Source organism: Botrytis porri (genome assembly GCF_014898465.1).
Source record: "Botrytis porri strain MUCL 3234 chromosome Unknown BPOR_002, whole genome shotgun sequence".
In the NCBI taxonomy this organism is placed as follows: Eukaryota; Fungi; Ascomycota; class Leotiomycetes; order Helotiales; family Sclerotiniaceae; genus Botrytis; species Botrytis porri.
The window spans coordinates 2,219,651-2,244,978 of NW_024066076.1; the positions used below are offsets into that span (position 1 = coordinate 2,219,651).

The 25,328-nt window shown below is 43.5% G+C and overlaps 8 protein-coding genes across 8 annotated transcripts; 5 read left to right on the forward strand and 3 right to left on the reverse strand.

The window, feature by feature from the left end:
* Positions 1-78: 78 nt before the first annotated feature.
* Positions 79-534, reverse strand: EAF01_001662 (uncharacterized protein; the record flags this gene model as incomplete). The annotated part of the gene is made up of 1 exon (XM_038909912.1): positions 79-534. One exon carries the CDS (start codon positions 532-534, stop codon positions 79-81), a length of 456 nt encoding a protein of 151 aa, XP_038774724.1.
* Positions 535-4,602: 4,068 nt separating this feature from the next.
* Positions 4,603-4,890, forward strand: EAF01_001663 (uncharacterized protein; the record flags this gene model as incomplete). Its single annotated transcript, XM_038909913.1, has 2 exons — positions 4,603-4,626; positions 4,660-4,890. The coding sequence occupies 2 exons, from the start codon at positions 4,603-4,605 to the stop codon at positions 4,888-4,890; spliced, it is 255 nt and encodes an 84-aa protein (XP_038774725.1).
* A 319-nt stretch (positions 4,891-5,209) lies between these two features.
* On the forward strand, positions 5,210-7,420 carry EAF01_001664 (uncharacterized protein; the record flags this gene model as incomplete). Its single annotated transcript, XM_038909914.1, has 1 exon — positions 5,210-7,420. The coding sequence occupies one exon, from the start codon at positions 5,210-5,212 to the stop codon at positions 7,418-7,420; it is 2,211 nt and encodes a 736-aa protein (XP_038774726.1).
* A 3,466-nt stretch (positions 7,421-10,886) lies between these two features.
* Positions 10,887-17,420, forward strand: EAF01_001665 (uncharacterized protein; the record flags this gene model as incomplete). Its single annotated transcript, XM_038909915.1, has 14 exons — positions 10,887-10,889; positions 10,959-11,045; positions 11,195-11,371; positions 11,429-11,497; positions 11,826-12,356; positions 12,413-12,569; positions 12,776-13,257; positions 13,307-13,349; positions 13,407-13,595; positions 13,648-14,005; positions 14,056-14,418; positions 14,472-14,814; positions 15,108-16,236; positions 16,327-17,420. 14 exons carry the CDS (start codon positions 10,887-10,889, stop codon positions 17,418-17,420), a joined length of 5,025 nt encoding a protein of 1,674 aa, XP_038774727.1.
* A 967-nt stretch (positions 17,421-18,387) lies between these two features.
* Positions 18,388-20,060, reverse strand: EAF01_001666 (uncharacterized protein; the record flags this gene model as incomplete). Its single annotated transcript, XM_038909916.1, has 2 exons — positions 18,388-19,060; positions 19,108-20,060. The coding sequence occupies 2 exons, from the start codon at positions 20,058-20,060 to the stop codon at positions 18,388-18,390; spliced, it is 1,626 nt and encodes a 541-aa protein (XP_038774728.1).
* Positions 20,061-20,243: 183 nt separating this feature from the next.
* EAF01_001667 (uncharacterized protein) lies at positions 20,244-22,310 on the reverse strand. Its single transcript, XM_038909917.1, has 2 exons — positions 21,999-22,310; positions 20,244-21,938 (listed from the first exon to the last, which is right to left on the reverse strand). The coding sequence occupies exons 1-2, from the start codon at positions 22,107-22,109 to the stop codon at positions 21,303-21,305; spliced, it is 747 nt and encodes a 248-aa protein (XP_038774729.1). The 5' UTR covers positions 22,110-22,310; the 3' UTR covers positions 20,244-21,302.
* Positions 20,318-21,100, forward strand: EAF01_001668 (uncharacterized protein; the record flags this gene model as incomplete). The annotated part of the gene is made up of 1 exon (XM_038909918.1): positions 20,318-21,100. The coding sequence occupies one exon, from the start codon at positions 20,318-20,320 to the stop codon at positions 21,098-21,100; it is 783 nt and encodes a 260-aa protein (XP_038774730.1).
* A 527-nt stretch (positions 22,311-22,837) lies between the features above and the next one.
* EAF01_001669 (uncharacterized protein) lies at positions 22,838-24,387 on the forward strand (the record flags this gene model as incomplete). Its single annotated transcript, XM_038909919.1, has 5 exons — positions 22,838-22,912; positions 22,966-23,037; positions 23,091-23,576; positions 23,781-24,297; positions 24,350-24,387. The coding sequence occupies 5 exons, from the start codon at positions 22,838-22,840 to the stop codon at positions 24,385-24,387; spliced, it is 1,188 nt and encodes a 395-aa protein (XP_038774731.1).
* Positions 24,388-25,328: the final 941 nt, after the last annotated feature.

Consider the following 25,328-nt stretch of genomic DNA (forward strand, 5'->3'; position numbering starts at 1 on the left):
GCAATCTTGATGTGTCTTTAATTCCGGGTGATGTTCAGACCAAGTCGTTCTGATTATTTGATTAATTCTGATGTTGTATTATAACTCCTCCTTGTTCATGTCCTCGATCATATCACCAGATGTATATACATCCATGCTTAGCTCACTAGATAGACGCAAAGATGGATATACCTCCTCTGCAGGGTCTTTTTGTTTCAATAACAACAATTGTTGTTGAGAACGTTCAATTTTATCCGCTGCGAGTTGAATGAAATGCTTTCTGGACAAATAATCCTGCGATACACTTCTTTTGTGAGGGGGCCTGGCTTTTCGCTCGTTCTTCTCGTCCATTACAATCTTTTCGACTTTAGTAAAATTCAAATCTGTTTTTGATTGCTCTGATGTCTTTAAAGCCAGATTTTTTGCTCTTGATGTTTCGCTGGTACTTTTGGATCGACCAACTAATCCATTATTCTCCGTTTCTTTATAGGTTGCCCTCTTTTCCCTTCTTGAGCTCATAGCTCGACGAAGTCTCGAATCCAAATTTGAAAACATGACTGCTCTTGCTTGTGTCTCCTCGAGTGCTGAATATATGCCAAAGTTTATTTGTTGAAAGATTTAATATGAATTGCGGTGAGGTCACTATTCAATTTTTGGCCCTAGCTAGGATAAATCCTGTTATTTGAAATGGCGAATAATGATGTTGGTGAACGATCTTGTATGGAAGGGGTGTCCAGAGTTCTTGGGTAGTCGAAATTTTCGCTCCAAATTCAGGGAAGAAAGTTTTGAAGAAGGTATATATTGGATTGTATAAAGTGGAGGTCGAGATGACTTATTGTGATTAAGATAAGACTTAAGATAGTGACTATAATTATGGTTGTTATTGCTTGTGAAGAGAAGAAGGGGAATCTGGGAGGACAGTTCTTCCTTATATAGTTAAAAAACTGCATTTAACTAGATCAACTAGTGCTTGAGCTAGATTCATTAGTGCTGTCAAGAATTTAGACTTCACGGAAGTACATAAGCGAGGGTGTACCGGTACACGGGGTTGCAATTTTCCCACCTCGTGATTCACTTTGAAATTTCGTCAGTTGATTAAATGCTTAGTGAGGTTCATCAATTGATTCAGGTAATGTCACCTCTTCTCCCAAGCGTAACAATTTCTCTCTGCGATGCTGAAATTCAGTGTTCATCCCGATCAAAGTCACTCCTTCTTGAGTGCTCAATCGAGCGATTTGAGGCAGGAGATATATAGAGGAATCCGCGTGACACCGTACAGTAAGCCATGCAATCATCCATAGGTTATAGCAAGGCCATCTCAAAAGTCGGTAGACCAAAGGTTCTTCCCTTCCGGAGAGACAGGGAAGGTCTGCAACGGGAAACTCGTTCCGATCCATGCGTTCCCACAAGATGAATCAAGTAGATGATGCTGTAGGAAGATTTTCCACTGCACCGGTCGAAGGAAAAAGGACAGGTCGATTGCAGTTGGATCTCAATATCACATCTTGGTATTCATTTTGAGACCTTGGTCTATGGGGGTGAAGTTATCACAATTCTGTACGGATCCAAACAATTGAGCCAACTCGAGGACCGCTGGTGGAGATGAATACTTGCAATACAAGTCAAATATGGTTCATTAAAGAAGCAGTAGGTTATTTCCCGGTATTCGTCAATCTTCGTGAAATTCGTAAAAATCTATGGTCGATCCAAGCCGGTTTTCTGGTCTTCACATGTTCATTCTTGTTCAATATCCTTTCCGATTCCTGCATGCCTAGTGCATTACTTGATCACTCAGTCCGCACATTTTCCATTTCCGCATCATAACACATGAAAGTAACTCGACCACGGCTAGTCTCAACACTTTCACAGCGCGGCTGCCGATCCTTTTCGAAGTGGATGAAGCACCACAACATATCGCCCTCCAGTATATCCCGAGACTGGTGTTGGTAATCTAAGCTTCCGTCAAAAAAGGTATCAAACGTGGTTTTCGCCTTTGTTAATTTGCATATCTTTCGTCCTTCGAGAGCTGAGGTGTGCTATGGGTCAAGAAAGTTGATAGGGGGCAATGTCAGCACCAGCGAGCAGTAGACACTAGTAGTCAATTGCTGTTTATCAATCTCAGAATCTTGGTAGTATGAGATAATCTTGGCAGAGGAATCGCCTTAGCCGACCTATGTACCGCGAACTGCTTGAGCCGCTTTGTAATCTCACTCTCGTGGGCTAAGAATGTAATATTGATGTTGCAATATCGGAGTTCATCATCCCAGTGCAGTGTATGTCTATTCTCCAACGAAGCCTCCCGTCGAACAACTTAAAACATTCTGATCGATCTTTAACTCCTATCTGGACTTCCAGGACACCGCACACAGAAGTGGCCGTAGTCTGGTCTTGTAGCAGCCTTATTTATCCGACATGAAGTACATAAGTGACTAGCGGCATGCGAGAGTACACAGAGTTCTACTTCCGAATTCCCGGTCTTCCATTTCCGCAGGATTCTCGACCAGGGACTCCAATTAAAGACGCAATCAAATAAGCACAACCAACAGGCTTCCCCGTGGTATCATCTACTTCTCAAGCAGCCAGTGCTATCGATTTTTCGATATATATGTCTTGCCACAAAATATTGTATATGTTTGACGGGTCATCATGCTCCCAAATCGAAGAGTCGTAGAGGAGATCCCGATGAAGGTATTAAAGAACAATTGCGAGAGTATTCATACTGTGATCTTGCAGATTGACCAAGGATCCAAGTGGCTGTTGGAGAAGCCGTTGCAGGACCATCAAGTCAAATCTGCGGTATGCAATCCAATCAACCGAAGTGTGCCAAGAACTAGGCAATCGAGAAACGCTCGGAATTTCGAATTTCGTCCGTCATTCGTGACGTTGAACTATATTTCGGAGATAGCTTAGCATAAATATTCTAAGGAATATATAGAGAAGTAGACGGCCATTTGTAGACTGAGAAAAGAAAACACGGTGATAGTAGACGAAGAGGGAGGAGAAGTAGTGGCAGAAAAGAAAGTGTATCTAGCTAGGTATTCATGCAAGATCTCAGTAATCTAGAAAAAGATGGAATATTTGGAATACCTGAGACTCCATTCCTTAAACAAAACAAAAGGCAGAGATGATAACTAATACACCATCACAAGTATAATTCCACTTCCTTTCAACATAAAAGAATGAGTACAGTAATCACAAGCAACTCATAATTCAATCAGTCAGTCCATCAAGATGAAGAATAAATGTCCAAGTCTTGATGCAGAATTAAATGCTCATCTCATGAATTCTACATGATAGAAATTAGCTCATACCTTACCTCCTGTTCCTGTAGATGTATTGCAGATTCGACAGCAAACAAAACATTCATCGATTCCAATGATATAGGTAGGTATGTAGGTAGGTCAATCAACACAAGTAAAACAAAATCCTCACCTCATCCACGAATCCCAAACAAACATCCTAATCTGACCCAGAAGCCCAGTAAGCTAAAATAAAAACCACCAACGGAAAGCTGTGGTATAGATTAAACAGAGGAGAAAGTACTCACATACCTATTAATTCCTCCCCATTTGCCATCCCCATCTGCCATCTCCATCTCTCATTTTAAACTGTGAAAAACAAGCCCAAAAAGTTCAAAGGTTATAGAAGTAGGAAACTCCCATCAAAAACTACAAGAAACAACAGAAAATGTGCTGATCTCTCTAACAACAGAACCCCAAGTCCAGTGAATCTACCCATACATTGACTAGAACATCCAGCGACGTCTACCACTACCACTTTCAACCACAAACCAAATCATCTCAAACCACAACCAACCTTTCCTTTATTTTTCTTCTTTCCCTTTCACAACCCCCCCAATCCCCCAGGTCCCAATCATACTCCCAAACAAGTCTCAACTTCTACCCAACCTTACCTCAAACCTTGAAGTCCCAAAAACAAGACCCCCAAAAAATCAGGCAGACAATTCGAGCTAAGCGACAGAAAAAGGGTCCGGATCTTCTACTCTACTATTTACCTCTTCAACTTTTTCTTGCCCACTTTCTTTTCTTCCTTACCTTTTCTGTTTAATTTAATTGTTCCTTCACAGCTTTGTTTACCACATTATCCACAACTTCTTCAACAACATGGGGTCCTCTGGTATGTAAATATTCTATTTATTATTCTCTTTCTATTCTACTAGGTCAAAAGGTTCTTCTTTATCATCAAGCAATTGATCAGATCCAAAACAACAATTGCTTTGATGAATCAAGACCTTTGAGACTTACCTGATAGCTACAAGTCCTCCACCCTCAAGCTATTCTTCCTACAAACAGACCGAGTATTGATTGAGCAAACTTCATCGAGTGAGGTGAAGAGGTTCTTGATCATCGGTCAACTGTTCAAATCCCAAGGAACAATAAATCGATGATCAAGAACCTCTGAAATTTACCTGCTTGCTCTTCCACCCTTATCTCCGACAAAAGAGCATACTTTGCAAGGAATGAGCATCCTAAAATTGATTTTTTAGTGTCTGCGTTCAAGGCCGACATTGAAAACCCCCAGGATTCGGGGATGGTCAACTCAAGAGCTACTGTACCTATCATCTCAAAGCCACATACTGACTTTCCATTCTATAAATAGATGATGAGAGTGTCGTCAGCAAATCAAGTGGGCCCAGTAGCAATGAAAGCTACACCACAGGTAAGAACTTCCCACTTGAACCACAACCTCACTACTACTGCATGTGCTGACCCCAGACAATCAGCCAAGTCTCACTTCACTCGCTCTGTGCGGTCCGACGAATTGATCAGTGGCGATGGCAAGTACATTTATCTCCATCATCATGATGGACATCTTGCTGACGCCGACTGGCCTACAGGTCAATCCATTGATCTCGCACTTGCATCGTGTACGCATCCTACCTCTCGTTGAGCTTTTGATTGTCCGTACTGACAAGAACAAAAGTTGCTCCTCCACCTTCTACCGTACCCAAAACTGATGGTAAGAAATTTCAAACTTCACTATCGTCGCACCTTCACTCTTGACACCGCTCGACGCACATCACTTGGCAGAATAAACATTCACTTTCTCCCATGGCAACAAAACACGCTAGTGCGTTTATGTTTACCTACAATTACCTTCTGCCTCGCAGCCTCTTCTTTCAAACAACTTCTTTCCTCAATCTGATTGAAATCTCATCTACCCACATTTTTTGATGGTTTAAAAGCCATCTTGCTTTGCAATAGCTAATATGATTAATTACGAAGAAGAGGAGACTCCTCCATTTTTGCGTCAGATGCTCCAACAAACCGCCAGCGACGGTTTCGGTCCTGCGGCTGAAGTTTCAATGCCTCAAGACAATAAAGACAACAGCAAAGACCTTAACTCCTACCTCGCACCCTCAGTCACCTCGTATCAGTCTCGCCAGTCGAGCCAGACTGAGTACGCCATGTCCACCACCGTCCCGCTCACTTACGAGGAAGCATGTCGTCAATTAAACGCATACTGTGAGGAGAATATTCGAGCTGGATGTGAACTTTCGGAGCGCGAAATTGATGTGATCGCATACGATGAAATAGGCGGCGAAACAAGTCACCACACGATTTTGTTAACCCTCAATCTGGACCTCAAGGATTTAATCAACAAATTGCAGGGCCTTATCGACGGACGTGAGCGTGACCCCAATTCTATCCATAGAGGCAAGGGCAAGTATTTGATTCGGCGTATCGACGTTCGTTGTGGTCAACGTGATATGGACAGTTTTCTACCAGCTATTGAAGGCGTTGTAACCGATGCGACCTCTCACGCTTCGCTCAATGTCCCAAATCCATCCGCACAATGGGTGACCTGGAATTGTATCAGTGGTGGTCCAATGAACAACTATTGGGGACTGTATTGTACAGCTATCCAACTTGGCGTGGCAGGAAATGTTCCTGTTTTGAGGCTTCATACTGTCAAATGCAGAGGCACCTACAACATTCACGAAATTGGTCATATCTTCGACGCTGACGGCTCCAGACAGCCAAGAGTCAGACGTTTGTCAGGTGGTAAGCCACCAGGCGGCGGCATCTTCGGAAAGACGACATCTACAAGTGGCTTATCGAGTGGCTTGAACCCTATCGCATCTGCCTTCAAGTTTGGTGCAACTTTCGATGAAGCTGTCGACGCTTCCAATCCTCAACTACCCACAACAAATTACAAGGGCAAGGGCAAGGCAGTCGATATCCAAAGTCCCAATACTGATGGTCTTTTGCATGGAGGCGAATACAAAGGTGCGGGTGAGAAGGTCACTGTTGATACCAACACAACTGAGTGGAAGAAAGCTCCTATTCCTGACTGGGATAGCTTGCCTCCTGCTATTAATCATAATCCCGGTGGATATCAAGCAAAGCCAACTTCTTGGACATATTGGCAACGCATTAGCGGTGATCCAGAAATACACAAGGAGTTCCCTCTAGGCCATATCCCATACCCCGTATCATCAGATATTGACCACTGCGATTTTCTTCCAGGAGAGCAAATTGACATGAAAGCTTCAGTTGCTTCTGCAAAGAAAGCGATTGCCAAAAATGAGAAGCCAATTATGCCCACATTGAGCGCTGAAGAACAGGCAGTTCTCGATGAGGTCGCAAACCAGACAAGAAAGGAGTTTAACAACGCCAGAGGTTTTGATCAGGAAGATGATGACATTTTTATTCCAACTGCCAACCCAAACTGGAATGCCAATGGCCCAAAAAGCCAGCTTACAAAGGACAGAGAAACTGCATCGAGTTTGAACAGCATGACCAACATTCCCGCAAGATATCAGACCCAAGCAGCAAATTCTGAGACTAGGCAAGGACCACCATCATATGTCGCCGCATACTACAATCGCCCAACACAGCAAAATACAATGGCTGGTAATATGGCCGGTACTTCTTCAAGTACAATGTCAGGCGTAGATTCTTCTGCTAGATTCGCATCACCACGTGCCACCCAGAGCAAGTCTACATTCCCGTCAGGTGGTCGTGCAAGACCTTTCACTCCCAGTCAGATGACGTCGTTCCAAGCATTGAACGCTGGAAGTAGATCTAGCACACCTACCCTTCGATATGGTGGCAGTACTAGCTCGTTTGCAATGCCAAGCACAAGTATTGGTTTCAATGCCCCTCCTAACACCATCTCTCGCAGTCGTCCATCCTCACCTGCAAACTTGAGTCAGATTACAGACCAGCTGTTCAATTTAAACATGGCCAACCCCCAGGGACAATCGCGCGGTCATAATAATCAATTGTTCGTTCCAAATTCTCGATCACATGTCCCAGAATTCGGCGCAAATCAAAATATCTCGACTGCGCAAGGTCTTGGTAATTTTCAACAGAATTCCGAATGGAACTTCACCCAGGAAGAGACCAAGTATCCTTTTGGATACAATTTTGAGTTTGGTGGCAGTGGAAGCAATGGAAACACTGGAGGACTATGATTGATGGAATGGCGTGGTAATTTTGTAGACTGGATTTGTACCGGTCGACTTTGATGAATGTTTGGGATGTTCAAATTGACTTCTGATAATAGTATGGCTCGAGGAGACTTCATTCAAGTTTTTCTAGGAGAAAGCGATTTCGGGATCTATCATAGGGAAAGATACTATAATCTAGGCTTCAGAAACATCAATCATCCAATGGCGGAGATGTGCTCATTCATCCACCATTCAATCCAGCGATTTTTACTTAATGCTTGCAAATATTCATGTGATCAAGTGCCATTTCTGAATAAAACTGCAGATACTGCTGGGATAAAACGCCATCTTCCCTGCAGATGCCTAACAGCTTTGCATTAACGTGAAGTCAGCTATTGAGAAAATATGCTCGAAAATAGACAACTCATTGCCGAGGGCTGAGCCAATCGTATAGACTGCCGGGTGGGGTGTGGGATATCTATTTTGTACCGCAAATCATTGATATTTAATGCAGATCTTAGATCTTTTCGACGACATGCAGCGACGAAAGGCATTTCACAGGTCAGGATGACAAGCAATCAGCCGAGGTTATGTGGTAGTATCTGTACGAGACCGATTTGCCTGACCAGAGATTATGATCTGAATACAAGAAATCAAACTAGTAACGAGCGGGTCGTATGCACGAAGCGGGCCTTGGTGGCTATCCCAATGGCCTGGCTTCTGATCTTTTAGCTAGGCCAACGAGCTGTGCCTTTTAAGAAATACACCATTCACCGAAGAACGAAAATGTGCGAAATTGCAAGTATTGTCACTTCGCGTATTGCAAGGCCAGTTGAATTCACCTTGTATACTGCCGAGAATATGTACCACTAATATAGCAGCAAAATTCAACCCGTATGGGGCTATGAGTTGTGGTAGAATTGATCGAGGTGGGGGGATTCAAGGAAGATCATCAAGACAAGAGATCTGCAAAGGAAGTGGATGTAGCATTGTTCATAAGAGATGAGCAGCAAGTGCAACCGCAATACCGACGAGTCATTCGGTTGTGTGCCTCCGCAGGTTGTATGCAAGGTTATAGATATTGGTACAGATCATTGGGAGATATTGCTCACCCCTGAAGAATTCTAGTATGCTCCAATTGTTCGACGACTGTAGTTGCGTGAAGTGGTGTAAAGATTCCAGGCATTTATGACGACGTTAATCCTTTCGCCTCTCTTCCCTCGGTTTTGATTGCATTTGTGTATTATTATCATCGCATGGTCGCCATCGGAGAGTCGAAGGTGTGTTCGTACACTACAGTAATGTGCTCAACAGGTTGAGGAATGGTTCGCGTGCTCCAATCGATGGATCACAGCTATTCGTCGTATGTGCATCTGCGAAAGGGATCTATTGATTGGATTCATAAAGGATGTTAGTCCGGTTCCTTGTTGGACGAAAGTCACGAAAGCCAGTTGGACTGGTGAATGAATAGAAGTTTGACGCTCGAGGTTTGTGTGGAGTGAAATGAAGTGATTGATGATGTGATAAATAAAAGATGGTGGTTGAACTGAACGGTAAACGTGTCGGCTATTGGTTAATTGCGGGCTTGCCACTGGAATTGCAAGGATATATAAGGTTACCTACATGCTGTGTGGATGGAAGTACCGTACACGAACTCCAAACCCTTGGAAATTGGGAAATCATCTCATACAGTTGTGGATGGAAATGGAAATGGCAATGGCAATGGAAAGGAGATGGGAAAGGAGTCAATGGATGAGTATAGACTCTGGTATATCGTCATATACAACACTGTTGAGTTCCGTCGAATGGCCGGATACTTTTTTTACGTCCAAACCTCAAAGGTAACAACTACCTAGATGTCCTCCTACCTACTCTCGAGGTACTCCCTCATCAATTTTGATATACGATTATATTACCCAATATGCATCCCCCATACCCATATCCCCCATCTATCACATAACCTTCATGCATGTTCCATCCAAGCCATCACCATACTCGTACCTTGAGACTTGCTTTGAGTAAAATCATTACATTGGCACCTCCGGTCTATATCCTATCAACAGGTACAATGACCAAATGCATGAATATTCACGCACAATCCGAGGCGTAGGCTGGTATAAGTTGTATTCTACGAAGTATAATGTTCGCTTTGCACGTTCGATGGTGGATGTGCTCAGATGTTTTACTCGGCGCTAGGCACAACAAGGAAAGAGAAGTGTCCGTACATCATGTATAGAAAGGTATATTGTCGGCGAGCAGACGACAAATGGAGGGAAGAGTAGGATGTCCAATTTCTGCATACTCATTTACCGCTGTTGCCGCTTTCATAAGACCCCATGAAATGCCATATTCGGAGTACATAGGCGTGGCGTGGAGAACATCCTTCCATGGGAAATGGTCTAGGATCCGACCAGTTCAATATCCCAGACCCGAAGTAGATTGGTTTCGCCCTTATCGTTGAATGGAAATCTCTCGTTGAATGGAAATCTCTCGTCGAACGTGCGTCTGTTCGTGAATCAATACTTAATATGCACCGCAACCTCACATCTGGTCCATATTCTCTCTTCCATCGTCCAATTGTATTATATAACGTGGGTGTCGACCAAGACGCAACCGCCAAATACATACACAGTACGTACTGCGAATCAATTGCACTCCCATTCAGCTCACCGAATTGCGTGAGAAGGCTTGGTGGGCGAGTCTCGACATGTAAACCCCCTACAGATTATACACGAGCCTCGAGGAAATGATGCAATTGCCACTCCCCAACGACCTCCTCTTGATTTAATCCAGCTGACAGCAATAATTGGAGTGTTAGTTGTACCTACAAAGGAAGTAAGCACCAATTGACGCTTACTAATACAGGTGAGTGAGAAATATTGATATTTATATTTACATGTTCGTCTCCTTTCCCAGCGCTTGACTCGAACTTTCCCCTGCTATTGGTATTTCAAGCCCCAATTCTTCATACACGAGTGGATTATAAGCAATAAGCAATAAGTGAAGTAAGAAGTCTCTTACTCATATTCCACACCAAACATCATGATACAGAATCAAAATCTGGAGTCGTAAGACAACTCTACCGGGTATTTATAAATACACGACGATGACAGGGGATTTGGTTAATGGATGTCGAGGTTAATTATATTGAAAAAATCGTGGTAAAAACTACTACAATAACTTAAGACACCACAAAACAGTCCTTTCTTCAACAGCGTTCAATGATTGTACTTTGTGTTTGATAATCGACGCATCATTGCTTATTTCAATATTTACGGTTTCAATGATTCAAGCATGGTTGGATCGAAGAAAGGTTAATTCCTTCTTGGGTTCTCAGAATACTCACAAAGGAGGAGAGCCTCGCGTGCACTGCATCTTATCATATATATCTAGCAGAACCACATTGTTCCTTCCACAAACACGTTTCACTTGACTTTTTTTTCAAACATGCCCAATTTATCCTAGAATCTCTCAATGTATAAAGTCGCAAATGGTACATTTTCTGTTCTCACCAGCATGCAGACCCGCAAATTCAGCAGCTGATTCGTCATCATCTCAATAGATTTCGGTTCGTACTTCACGTTACTTGATGGATTCAGATCCATCAAGCGTCATGGAGACAATGTTCACTCCCGTGGCTTCACCAAACGTAAGTCCGATAGTTGATTACACTTTGTGACAGTAAAGAAAGCTGGTTACATCCAGATGCTCAAACATTTTTGAAGTAATGAGGCTCTGCAGAACCAGCGAAAAACATACTTCGAACAATATAATGAGACTCTGCTAATCTTCTCGTAGCTTTGGTTGGCCCTCAAGATCCTACGATACACTTATCCGACTCTCGTCTTTTTCTATTTCTTCATCGCTCTTGGTATTACCGTGTGTTATATGCAAGCAGAGAAATCTCAAGTCCAGGATCAGCATGTTCGCCGTGGGTTGATATTGTGCTGCATTGGAAGTCTCACTGGAACATATGTACGTCATATTTACACTGTAGTGCAAAATTCTGTCCTAATATGTTTGTGATGATAGGCTGTTGAAATCGTTGTCGCAATTATTAAATCGTCACTGGAAAACGGGAATCCAGGACAAGACCGAGTAGTGAGTGGAAACTTTTCTTTTCGGGGAGCATCAACCTGTAATGCGATGGACCTTGTGGATTACGCTCTTTATATTGGCACACTGAGGCTATGTCTGAAGAAGTGATCTATTGTCAAGCATCGATTGAGATGTTGATGGGAATCACAGTCTGTATGACAATTTGATTGTTGATTCACATTGGAGATTTTAAATTGCTCTGGAGTACATCGGTATTTGGGAGACATTTGACGTCAGCGTACGATTCATTTCGCACATCGTGTTGTTGTACTTTCTCAATTTACATGTCATCATCTCGATCACATTTATTTTGGCTTGACTGACCTTCTAGGTTTACCTCATCTCATCGACTCTGGTCTTTCTGGTTCAAATAATTGCACTCGGAGACACAAAATTTCCTACGTGGTATCCATACTATGGAACTTGGCTCATAGGTCTTTGTGTGGAACTCTGCCTAATCATTTTACCAAATGTTTTCTCTCCGCCGCCCAACTCGGCTTTCGATTACATACTCATTACTGTACAAGCTATAAGAATTTTCAATCTCATCGCCTTACCTATTATCTACTTGTATATTCGCGACTCGGATAAAGCCCCCGAAGCTATTGATGCAGAACGTCAATCACTATTAAAGAAGCCCTCGGATCCATCTAGCTCCGAAAGCTCCACCCTAAACGGAAATGGATATGGCACAACGGGTGAGCCTACAACTCAAGAAGATGAAGATGCAGGAGATGAGTTGGACACGGCGAGTGTAGCTTCGGAAGACTCTTATCTGAAAGATCAGCGCAAATCAAAAGAGGCTATCGCGAAAAGACTCAAGGAAGACGGCAACTGGTGGACATACCTCAAAGGATTTTCTGTGAGAGCCCGGCGTTCAACCATGGTCCGAACATTTATACTAATAACTCATTTCAGATGTTCATTCCCTTTGTTTGGCCAGTAAATCACAAGATGCTCCAGTTCCGGGCTGTTCTTGTTGCAATCACCTTATTGGCAAGCAATGCTTTGAATCTTCTTGTTCCAATACAGTTTGGTATAATGGTCCAAAGCTTAATCAATTATACTGGGGGCGGTAAGTGATTCTCCAGTGCCCATCAACGGAGGTTCCAATAGTCCAGACTAGCAGACTAGATTTGAGCTTTCAATTTGAAGGACTTCAACATATTCAACAAGTCGAACATTGCGATTGACGCCAAACCAACACTCTGTCATTATCTAAATGCAGTCTGGACTATTGGAAACCCAGCTCGTAGAACTTTCTCTAACCTATCTACCTAGATCATAGCCATAATATTTGGACGCCTGTTCTTCTATACTCACTCCTAAGGTACATAAACGGTGGTTCGTGTCTTACAGTAATAAGAACATGGCTCTGGAATCCCTTGGAACAATACGCATACAAAACACTCAGTTTAGCCGCGCATAGCCATATCATGAACCTGTCTTCCGATTTCCATGATAGCAAATCATCCTCAGATTTATTTCAGGTAGTACATGGAGGTAGATCAGTCGCGGACTTGATGGAGATGATCTGCTTTCAGGTAGTCCCGATGATCATCGATCTAGTCATCGCTTTCATCTATTTCGGTGCTTTTGGACCTTATATGTTCCTTGTCTTGGTTGTCACATTTGTATCTTACATGTACGCTACTGTAAAACTGATCTCCATGAGAACAAATCAACGCCGGGATTACATAACTTTTGCCAGAAAGGAATGGACAACGGGGCAAGAATCACTGGATGGTTGGACGACTGCTAACGTCAGTATTCATGTCGCAATCTATTGCAAAACCGCTAACGAAGTACTAGCTTTTCAACATGGTACCCTACGAGAATGAACGCTACTCCGGAGGTAAAATTACCCCCGTATACCGCCTTTAGAATTGAATAACTGACCAAATTGTTGTAGTCATCAAAGAACATATTGACTCCAAATGGGCCTATGAATGGTTCTGGTACATTGCCTCCATGGCAAAGAGCCTGATTATGTGCTTTGGACTGACAGGTGTACTCTGTCTCGGTGCCTATTCGGTAGTGTATGAAGGTCATACCGTTGGAGAATTCACTACCTTACTTATGTTTTGGGGTCAAATACAAGGTATGACTTTGTCGAGGTCCTCAGCATGTACTGGATACTAAGCCTAACCCAGAACCACTATCATTCCTTGCTTCCGCATATAGAACCATCTCGAGTTCTTTAATAGATGCTGAACGCCTTCTTGAACTACTTAAGACAGAGCCCTCAATCAAAGAAGCTCCAAATGCCAAAGACCTAGAGATTACTAAATGCGAGATTGAGTTCAACGACGTCTGCTTTTCCTATGATGAGCGAAAGCCAATCTTGAAGAATGTTAGTTTCTTTGCCCCAGGTGGAAAGACGATTGCATTTGTTGGTGAGACTGGCGGAGGCAAATCAACAATGTTAAAATTGATGGATCGTTTCTACGATGTCAAATCAGGAAGTATAAAGATTGATGGTCAAGACATTCGAGACATTACAATGCACAGGTAAGACAAAGATTCAAATGCTCAGTACCCTTGTTGACATAGAATCATAGTCTGCGAAGCCATGTTGGTGTTGTTCCACAGGACCCTACTCTTTTCAATGACACCGTCATGAACAACATTCGATATGCTCGCTTGGACGCAACAGACGAGGAGGTACATGAAGCCTGTAAAGCTGCCGCCGTCCATGATAAGATTATGAAATTTGCGGATGGCTACAATTCCAAAGTTGGTGATCGTGGCGTAAAGCTTTCCGGTGGAGAAAAACAACGTGTTGCGATCGCTCGTGCTATTCTAAAACAACCAAAAATTATTCTACTCGATGAAGCTACGAGCGCCGTGGACACAGAGACGGAACAAAAAATTCAGGAGGGATTCAACGCACTGTGTAAGGGTCGAACAACCTTTATTGTTGCGTGAGTTTCATCCCATATATAAACCATATTTACTTCGTGCTAACTGTTATTAGTCATCGATTATCAACTGTGATGAAAGCCGACCATATTGTTGTTGTCATGGATGGCCAAATAGTCGAACAAGGATCTCATGATAAGTTGTTTCACTCCAAGGGGCGATATGCAGACCTATGGGCGAAGCAAATCTTCGTCAAACCTTCTGACAGGAAATCAAGATCCAAGTCCAGATCAAAAAGCCCTGCAAAAAAGGATGCAACACTCGTGAACGATCTCACTACCAAGGACAAGACGGTCACCCTTGCGAAAGCTGCGAAAGGGGTCAAAGATCACAACCACTCAAAGGATGATGGAAGAGGGACTGACAACGGCACAAGCTCCAGTGGTAAATCAAAAGATGTAAGTGATGGATCGAGCTAAACCTCAAAAGTTTTGAATATATAGAATCGCATATGGGAGGTCATGGGAAAATAGCAAGTTTGCTTAGGAGGCGTTTGAAACTGCACTAAAACATTTATCTATTATATATATATAATGCTACTACATATTGTCGTGATGAACCCTTGACACCAACCACAGTGTGGTAGTATGGATATTGTACCCTTGTGAATCTTTACACGTCAAATGACCATACTTATGTAATGCACAACGAACAGACAGGATTTTTAGGTGGCTTTATCTAACATACTTAGGAATCGAAACGCAAAGCAGACGAACTCAATCATTCGAACCTACCTTCAAAGGTAGATTCTTCGAAACTCAAAATTACTAATCTGAGTAAACCCAAGTTCCCCGCAGGTAATTCGGAGGTTCAAATTAAGCAGCAGCATCTTGGGGGAATTCCTCGACCAACTCCTATTCATCGGCCTGCTACCACCCCTCAGCCAGCCACTGTCACTACTCATCCTACTACTACTAACCCTAATCCTACAAACTCTCGTGCTTCCAGTCCTCAACGCAAATTCTTCGCAACCCAATCAATTGAACAGACATGTAAAGCGCATCCACCTGAGAGTCCACCCCGCCCACCAATCCTAAGCCAACCTAGGTCTCTCTTTTCTACTGGCAATTTGCCCGTTCCGATCCATGCAAAGAATGTTCTTGATCACCCGAATCCGTGGGGAGAGGAACAACCTGGTCGAACTCCTTCTTCTACTTACTCGATGCTTTCTTCCCAGTCAGTTCTCACGAGTGCTGATCTGAGGCACGAGAAGGTTGATAATGGATGTAAGGCAGACAACGGTAAGTTGGATAGTGGTAGACTCGAAGGAAATGTACAAGATAAGGTGGAGAAACTAGACAAAGGTTTGCCGCAAGGACTGTCTAAAGGATTACCCAGAGGTGCAATGTTTATTCAACTCCCAAAGCATATGACGAATAAATCGATTGAGGAAATACAACGTAGAGCCTCCACGGCGGAAAACTATATAAACTTGACCGCTCCCTCGGAGCTTACTCCATTACTCGTTTCGAAAGACTCGCCCATCTATACTGGTCCTAGTTTCTCCACTTCCAAAGACATTCTCAAAGCACAGAAGAAACAACAAGCGAAGGAAAGAAGAAAGTCAGGTTGTTCTTCACATACTATCAGCGAGCCGCTTAATGCTATTTCACCAGCCGCCGGTATCGAAACCTCTCCCGTTCAGTTTGGAACACCGATCAAAGTCCAAACTAAAGAGGCAGTTAAGGAACAGAAAAAAAGAGACAAGGAAGAACGCAAAGCAGAATCGTTGAGAAAGAAGGAAGATAGTATTAGAAGAAAGGCGGAAAGAAAATTGAAGAAACAAAGTGTTGGTACGGTCATTGCTGCTGATGAAGGCGGTATGTTTCTCTTCCTTTGATGTTCTCCCCTCTGTTCTTCTCCAATCATCGTATCTTGAGATCTAACTGGTTGGATGGTGTGCAAAATAGATATTAGTGGTTATGGTACTGCTACAAGGGATTGTGCTACGAGTGAGATGGATACTAAGAATACAGATGTTAACGAGTCGGAAACGACTGGACTTGATGGTGCTACAGATGAAATTGTGGAATATTACACAAATATTCCAAAAAGTGTTCAGAGCGACGCGACAGATGATATAACAATTCCCACCGCAGCACAATCAGCAGCAGATGCTCAATATCCCCAGAGAGACCGAAGGATTCACTCGAAAATTGAACCGAGAGGTAATAGTATTAGTCTTGTACTAGATGGTGCGGGTACCGATTCGGAGGACACAATTGTCATTATGAGGGAGGGAAATGGAAATGGAGAAAGTGAAAATGGCACGAATAGTCTGATTAGATATTCGTTGGTAAGTGGAGATGGAAATGGAGTTGCAATGGGAACCCCTAGACCGGGAGAAAGGAAAGGTATCTTGAAGAATTTTGCGCAGGAAAAAAGAAGAGTTAGTGCGCCGGCGAGAGAGGGGATGGGTTATGAGGGAAGAGATGGACGGGAGGGCTGGAAGAGGAGAGAGAGAATCCCGACGCCGATGGCGATGGTGGGGGGGTTGATAGGACCCGGGTTGGGGGAATTGGGAGTGGGAGTTCCGGTTATGCCGGAGAGAGAGAGGGGACCACCGGTTTCGTTGGGGAGGAATATGAGGCTGGGTTTGCATGGGGATGGGGCTGTGGGCGTGGGTGTGGATGGGAATATGCAGGGACAAGGACAGGGACAGGCAGAGAATTTCTTGAGTGGAGGTAGGAGAATGTACATGGGAGGGGGATTGATGAGGGGGAAGAAAAGACAGTGGAGGATTAGGAGTCGAGCTGTGGAGGCTGCTTGGAAGGGAGAGGCGGTGGAAGGGAGTGAAAATGGAATGGGTGGGTTTGAGGGTGCTGAGAGGGTTAGGGAGGGAAGTGGGAGTGGGAGTTTGAGTGAGAAAGATGGGGGTGCGGTGCAGAGGGGAAGTGAGGGTGGAGATGGAAATGCAGATGGGAATGGAGATGGAGAGACACTAGGAAAAGGGAAGGGAAAGGGAAAAGGAAAAGGAGGTGTAAGGTTTGTTGATGATGTTTAGGACCAGGTTTTTACGTGGGATGAGGATAGCGAGTTTACTTTTGAAGGGATTGCGGTATGGAATTGCTTATTTATACTTACATATCTTTTAACTAACGTATTCATACTGGCGTTTGAGCATTTTCTAAAGGTAGCTTCATTATATCTTGTTAGTCAATATACACTGTAGTTTTACCTGTCAGATCAATTAATTAGTATCGAATATCTGACAATTTCACAGTATTTTAAGTTGTTGAGGAGAAAAACACAGATAACAGGGTATGAGAAATGAATATCTCTAGCTTTTAATTTGCCATTCAATTCAGTTCAGCTCAGTATACATTCGATTCAATCGTTACTTGTACAATATATGAACAACATTCCTCGCTTCCTCCCTTCTTCAGTATGTGGAAGATTTTTTTCTCCGAGAAGTTTCTTCTATCAAGCTCCTTTCCCTCCCTCCCTTCCTCCCTTTCTCTTTCTTTCTTCCTTTCTTCCTGCTGCTTTCCTTCCCTATCCATCGAAAATCGTAAGAGTGGCGTAAAAGGCTTCGTCGAAGCTTCGTTCAGACGAGGCGAACAAAAAAAAATAGATAAAAGGGTTTTAAATTCATTAATACACACGCTTTGACAAGAAACTTGTCAACTGGTGAAGATGTGAGTCCCTCCCTCGCTTCCTGGAACTCCTTTTGATCTGGGGTGGTTTGTGATTGTGTGGTGTGATATTTTGTGATGTAATGTAATATGATGCGATAGCGTGAGATGATGTACAAGAGGTGGAGTTGTGAATTTATACTTATATGATGGGTGGTGGGTTGGAATAAGGACCCAGATAGATAGATATGAAGGCAAGACTTGCTTTTAAGATGGAGGAGTACTGGGAGCGGTATGCTACAAGATAGGTAGTGATGAAATAGACGAGGGAGGATATAAGCTTTTGTGAGCTAGACGCCGAGACAGAAAGTAAAGAAAGAGATAAAGAGGAGATTCTCATATGTAATCTCTTCCGCTCTTTTGCAACTCGATGAGTCTCCAACCTCTTGTCTCTGGATTATTAACATCTTCCGCTACTCTTGTAACACCGATCGCGTAGGTGACCAATTGTACCTTATCTTCCATACCGGCAGCTAATTGATTCGTCTTCGCGTTTCTATAGACGTGGACTTCTTGGGTTCTGCAAGTAATGATGAAGACTGGAATATCATTATCCAACATTCTCGCCGACAGGACTTCAACATGTCGGATATCGAGAATGCGACCATCAGATTTGAGACCGGCAGTTGTGTATTGTTTTGAGAGAGCATCGTAGACGGAGAATTGGGCTGCGGAAAGCCAGAGTTTGAGGGTTTCGGTATCGCCTTTCACGTAGGCGTCGAGAACTTCTGGGAGAATGTATTCGCGCGTTTCGCGGAGGAAAGGTTCCATTTGGAAAGAGGGGTCCATTTCGCGGAATTTCTTAATGACTTGGGCAGTTTCGTTTTCGGCGAAGAAACCGGCAACTCGATCAGATATGCTACGGGCAGTTGAGATCAAGGGATTTTCGGATTCGTTATAGACGGTTTTCATGGAGAATAAAGATTGCATGACACGATTTGAGTCGCGGAAATCTCTCCAAGCCTCTTTGTATGCCGAATCTTTGTGTAGGGTGACATTTGTTCCGGCGCTACAATTGTTAGATGTGAATATTGATGTAGTGAACATCTCACTTACTTTGGATCTTCGATTGGGACCTCTTTGGTTTTGCCGGTGGCACCCTCTTGCAATTCCCTCAATTCTCTTGCTTTACGCCTCTCCTCTTTCTCAACCCATCCTCCATACCTCGAACTACTTCCATCATCAATCACATTTTTAACATTCTTATATGCCTCCGTTTGTCGGATTGGTTGTGTCGCCTTGTCAAGCACATTGGCTGTAGCATTAACAGTAGTTCTCACTCCCTTCACAACTGGAGTTTCCCAAGTCCAAGCAGCTCCCTTACCAACTGCGCCTGCGGTAGTCTTTAAAACTTTGCCTGTTGTCGAGGTTACTGCTCCAGTGGTAGTTTCGAAAGCTTGTCTAGCACGCTTGACATTCTCGTTCTCCGTAAATTGATGGGCACCTTCTGCTAACTGCTTCGTGGATTCATTCCATTCTTTGGATGCCTTGAATTCGGTTTGCAGAGTTTCGGTGAAGACTTGCCATGGAGTTTTGTCTCCGTGGGGTGGTGGGGGTGGAGGGGCTTCTTTGGATCCTTCTTTTTTGCCTTCACTGCCCTCTCCTTCTTCCTTGGTCTTATCCTCACCGGAAGTAGATTCTGAGTCTTTAGCAGATTCCTTTTTGCTAGGCTCTTCTTCTGTAGCTTCTTCCTTTGCTGCTGGGTCTGCTGGATCTACTGCTTTTGCCTTCTTTTCTTTGCCTAAGCTCGAGCTTTCATGGAAATGCCGCGAGGATGCTGGGCATGCTACAGATCTGATTTCTTCTGGAAGGAAACGTGATCGCAAAGGCGCAGGATATGAAAGAGTCGCAGGTCTCGAAGATCCCGCTGTAGAAAATTGTAAATTTCGACTGTGTTGAACGATCTGGCGACGAAGGGTGGAGCCATTGGATGAAGGTCTCGCGATTGAAGACAGAGAAATCTGTTTACTTGTGGGCGTCCTCGTCGCTGCTGTTCGTAGCCCGTTCATATTGACTGAGAAGGAGAGTATAAATTATTAAAAAGCTACTTCAAAAGATACAAGACTTGAAATAAATTTGGTTTCGCAAGGTTATGATTGAATGGCGGCGATTTGAACATTTTCTCCGATCGACAAAATTTCAAGGCTGCAAGGATTAGTGAGCGAAGCGGAACAACCCAGTCCGAATTCAACTTTCGACTAGATTTTGATATCAAAGCCACCAATACTACAATATTGAATCCCCAGATTTTGATATTCAATCAATTATGAGTCGAACTCTTCCACGGCGAGTTCTGGCTCAATCGTCTTTCGCCTCGATTTCAGAATGTGCGAATATCACTCAAACATTGCCCCTCCGATGTTTGCGACCTTTTTCTAGTACACGAAATCAAAAAGCTGAGGGCGACGACAAACCTCTTCCCGACTATGTACCTCACAACCACTCAACGCTAAAGACTGGTGGAACTGCTGGTCTCCTAGCTAGAGCTAAAGCTGCCAGATCCTCTTCGCTGAACCCAAAGGCTACTCGATCGGCAGCCGCAGGAGGAAACTTAGGCATTACAAGCGTTTTCAAAGACATGATGATGCTAAACAAGCAGGAACGAAAGCGACCGGGCTTACTGGATACGACAATGCCTTCGGATGGAAATTTGATTGGGGAACGAATCATCGAGGAAGAACCGCATCACTTTCACGTTTATGCTACAAGACATAATACCCATATCACACTCACAAGACCAAATCGCGAACCGATCATTTCATTGTCGTGTGGAAATATTGGATTTAGACATTCGGGAAGGAAACACTATGATTCGGCTTTTCAATTGGCTTCATTGGTGATGACGCAGATCCATGAGAGGGCTATTGGTCGTGATATCCACAAGTTGGAGTTAGTTCTGAGAGGATTTGGTGCGGGAAGAGAGGCTGTCACTAAGGCTCTTTTGGGTACGGAAGGTAGATGGTTGAGAGGAAAGGTCGTCAAAGTTACGGATGCTACAAGATTGAAGTTTGGTGGTACGAGAAGTAAGAAACCAAGAAGATTGGGTTAAATGGGGAGTTAAGGTGGTAAAAAGACTGCTGTGCATAATTGCGATTCGATGTGTAAATCTGTACAATAGAAGAATCATGGCATCATAAAGTGGTATCATAAAATGAACCCTTGGCGCCGGTCCTTCCTATCCTTCCTTGTCCTTTGCCGAAAACGCCTGAAGAAGCCTGTACCCCCATATATCCTTCCACCTAAAGTGCAATTTATCTCCTGGCCGTAGGTGCCCTCTCTGAAAGGGGTACCACTCTGCCTGATGTATCTCTGACATCTTTTCCGTTTCCTTTCCCGGCCCGAAAGTCCTCATCACAACTCCATTCCGTCTCATCATCGCCTAAATCTGGTCGCCCATCATCCATGCTATGTCTTGCGTTGCTCAACAGAGCTTGCTCATCATGGTATTCATCAACAAGCTCCCCATCTGCAGTTTCGTAATCTGGAGGTGTAATCCATTGTCTTGGAACCATGCAAGGTAATGCGACTCCTATACTGGCAGCTCTGTTTAACCATGGTGGCCCAGACTGACCAGTAAGTCTCTCGCACATATATGCCGTAAAGTGGTTGCAATTTCTTGTAAGGAGATTATACGATGTTCCTTGAAAGATAACTGAAGCCTCCTTGATGACGGCATCTATCTCAGCTTGAGGAGCGAATGTGAATCCTTGGACGATCTCGCATCGGAAAGTTCCTCCAGGTGGTTCTACTCTTGGGGTTTGCCAATACACCCCCGTATTTCCCTTTTTATCGTGTCCTCCAAATGCGTATTCTCTGCCATTTATAACAATTCCACTGTGAAGTAAGGAAGTACCAAAACTCCAAAGGATTGAAGAAATTTTGCCTGCCTAATCGCGAAATCCGTGTCAGCAACTGTCAATCCAAGCAGTTATTCGATGCAAACTTACAGGAAGGAGATCGTAAACATTGATGACTATTTCAGTCTTGTGAAGGGAAAGTGTCGATCTGTGACTTGAGGAAGAAATTCTGGAACTCTTCTTGCTAGAAGAAGAAGACATAGTTGTTCAGGTTGAAGAAGATGAACAGAATAACTGGAGAAGTCAAGACTCAAGAGATGGTATATTCAAAAGATGAATTGCTTTAGTTTTGTACAACGAAATCAATGTCTGTACTTGATTCTGCACCCCCTATTTGCTTCCTTGTCTTGAAAAGGAATCAGACTCGATTCAGTTCCAAATTATGGCATTCATTATCGAAATTAAGTTGACGGTTTACCTGACTGACGGGGTGACACTTGTATCGACTAGGTATATCATCATAGGTCTAGCCGTCCGTTCGCGTAACGATTGGAGAGGCTCCACTCTGCAGTCAAGGACCAATCAGAGCAATTGCTTAGCTAAGTCGCCCCAATTTTGACGGTGAAATTTGATCCCGATACAGCGATACAGTCACATGATCTGGATAATCCTCACCCCTCATTTATTGGGTTAATTTTACAGCGCGCGCACACAAGAAACTTCAAACGAAAGACTTTTCGAGTAATTCAATTCGTCCCTTCACCTCCATACAAAATTCCCATTTTCGCGGTCCGCACAAGGCTGGCTGCATTCATCCCACCATCACGACGTCTCTCTTACCTCTTCAACGTATCTCTCTTTCTTATCAACCCACTTTGTTCACCACAGCAGCAAGTTCTGCTTTTATAAACAAACACAACAAGAGCCTACTTAATTGTACGGTTCTCTTCATAAGTCAAAAGAGATCTTACGCCAAAAAGAAAAGCAGAATGCCTCCAAAGAAAGTCGTCGAAGAGAAGAAGGCGTTACTGGGTAGACCTGGTAACAACTTGAAGAGTGGAATTGTATTTCTCTCTTCATTCTAGTTGTCTAAGACATGAACTGATTTTATAAATAGGTCGGCCTTGCAAATGTCGGCAAGTCAACACTCTTTCAAGCTATTACCAAGTGCTCCCTTGGTAACCCCGCAGTAAGTTTCAGAGCCCCGACTTGATCACATGTACCAACGTTGACAAAATCAAGAACTTTCCTTTCGCAACCATCGATCCTGAAGAATCTCGAGTTATTGTTCCTGATGACAGATACGACTGGCTTTGCGAAAAGTACAACCCTAAGTCCCGGGTGCCAGCACATCTTACAATTTACGATATCGCCGGTTTGACTCGAGGTGCATCCAAGGGTGAAGGTCTTGGAAATGCTTTCTTGTCGCATATCCGTGCTGTCGATGCCATCTTTCAAGTCGTCCGTTGTTTCGATGATGCCGAGATTATTCACATTGAGGGAGACGTTGATCCTGTCCGTGATTTGACCATTATCAGTGATGAGCTTCGTATCAAGGATATTGAGTTTGTTGAGAAGGCACTCGAAGCTCAGAAGAAGTTGACCAGAAGGGGTGGTCAATCACTTGAGATGAAGAAGCTTAGAGAGGAGGAAGCCACTATCGAAAAGGTTTTAGCTATGCTCAACGATGGAAAGGATGTCCGAAAGGGTAACTGGTCACCGAAAGAGGTATGTGCTGCATTTTTCCTACATTCCCATAATTCCCTAAATGATGACAAAGGGCCATGAGGCCTGAATAATCCCAGCTCGTCGAGTACCTCGCATTAAATGCAGAGTGTATTTTGAGAGAAAAACCCCGTTCTGATACTTGGATATTCTATCACTATTGAATGATACGATACATGAAGCTATATACTGACTTCGTTTTTGCAGATCGAGTGCATCAACCCTCTGTTCCTTTTGACTGCCAAGCCAGTCGTTTACCTGATTAACTTGAGCGAGAAGGACTACATCAGAAAGAAGAACAAGCATTTGGCAAAGGTTATGGAATGGATCAAGGAGCACGCAGCTGGTGACCCAATCATGCCAATCTCTATCTGCCTTGAGGAGAGATTAACTCAATTTGCGACTGAAGAGGAAGCTAAGGAGGAACTCAAGACCTTGGGTGTTGAATCCGCTTTACCCAAGATTATCACCGCCATGAGAAAGGTTTTGGACCTCGGAAGTTTCTTCACTACAGGTACAGATGAAGTACGTCAATGGACTATCAGAAATGGTACCAAAGCACCACAAGCTGCAGGTGTCATCCACGGTGACTTTGAAAAGACCTTCATTCAAGCTATCGTATATAACTTTAACGTGCTCAAGGAATTCAATGGAGATGAAGCTGAGATCAAGGCCAAGGGAAAGGTTATGACTAAGGGCAAAGATTACGTTGTCGAAGACGGAGGTAAGGAGACTAGGTTCAATTCTCATCTTGAATCATTGCTGACTCTGCGTAGATATCTTATTGATCAAGGCCGGTGCCGCAAAGGGCTAGATATACTATATCAAAATACCAATTCAATGAAGTTATGCCACTTTTTCAGTCTTGCCTCCCTTATTTCATGCCAGCATGTGAAATCATGAAGTTGTCTTTCATTGGCTTCAAAAAGGATAGCTAGTATATTTTAGTTGCCACCAGACAATGACCTGGTAGTATCACTTAAATCCATGAATCCGAATCGGAATTTCAGCCGCACCATCGTTGACAGACTACTTTGACGAATTTTGTTGCGCTAACTTACTGCTGTTCGTTTCAGAGTTTCGTCATCTCGCAAGTAGCGGTATGTTGCAACAAACGCAATGAGTGACTCTGCTCGTAGCATAGCTTGACCCTTGGGGCACTGTGACAGCTCATCCTCCCTAGATTGATTATCACTGTTCTTCTTCTTTCTTTTTTTTTTTTGATATAGCGAAGTGACTCTTGCGCCAAATATAATGACGATTTGTGCATTAGATGGTCAACAGCTTATAACCCTGAGGTTCGATAGCTTTCATGAACCATTTTCTCGCTACTAGAACTAAACTTAAAATAGACTTCCGAGCTTCCGAGATAATTGTCAGTTCCAAAAGATCGGTTAGAGGTTTAGCGTGCACCACACAGATGTTCGTAGAAGTCTGCAGTCCGGACCTCTAACAAGACAATGAAACTTCGGAATGTCAGCTCACCTTGTTTTCGCGGCCTGGTCCACGAATATGTGTGGCAACCGACGGCTGTCATGAGAACCCGAGAAAATTTATTGGCCTCACTCATCAATAACCGTAGATTATCTCTTCATACACATATTGTATAATCTCAGCCAACTCACTCTGAGCTGTACCCGATTGAATCAAAGCTGAGGACGCTGAGCGGTGTGTGATTGCCAGATTTCGCAAACTTGAAACTTTGAAATAGATTTTTGATTCACTTTTGAACGGAAGCGAGAAAAGCTAGATCTG

Excerpts from the sequence above, each read along its gene's own strand:
- EAF01_001667 (XM_038909917.1), bottom strand. The coding sequence starts at position 22,109 with ATGTCTTCTTCTTCTAGCAAGAAGAGTTCCAGAATTTCTTCCTCAAGT. Across the intron at positions 21,939-21,998 it reads ATGTTTACGATCTCCTTCCT|GCAGGCAAAATTTCTTCAAT; the intron begins GTAAGTTTGCAT and ends TTTCGCGATTAG.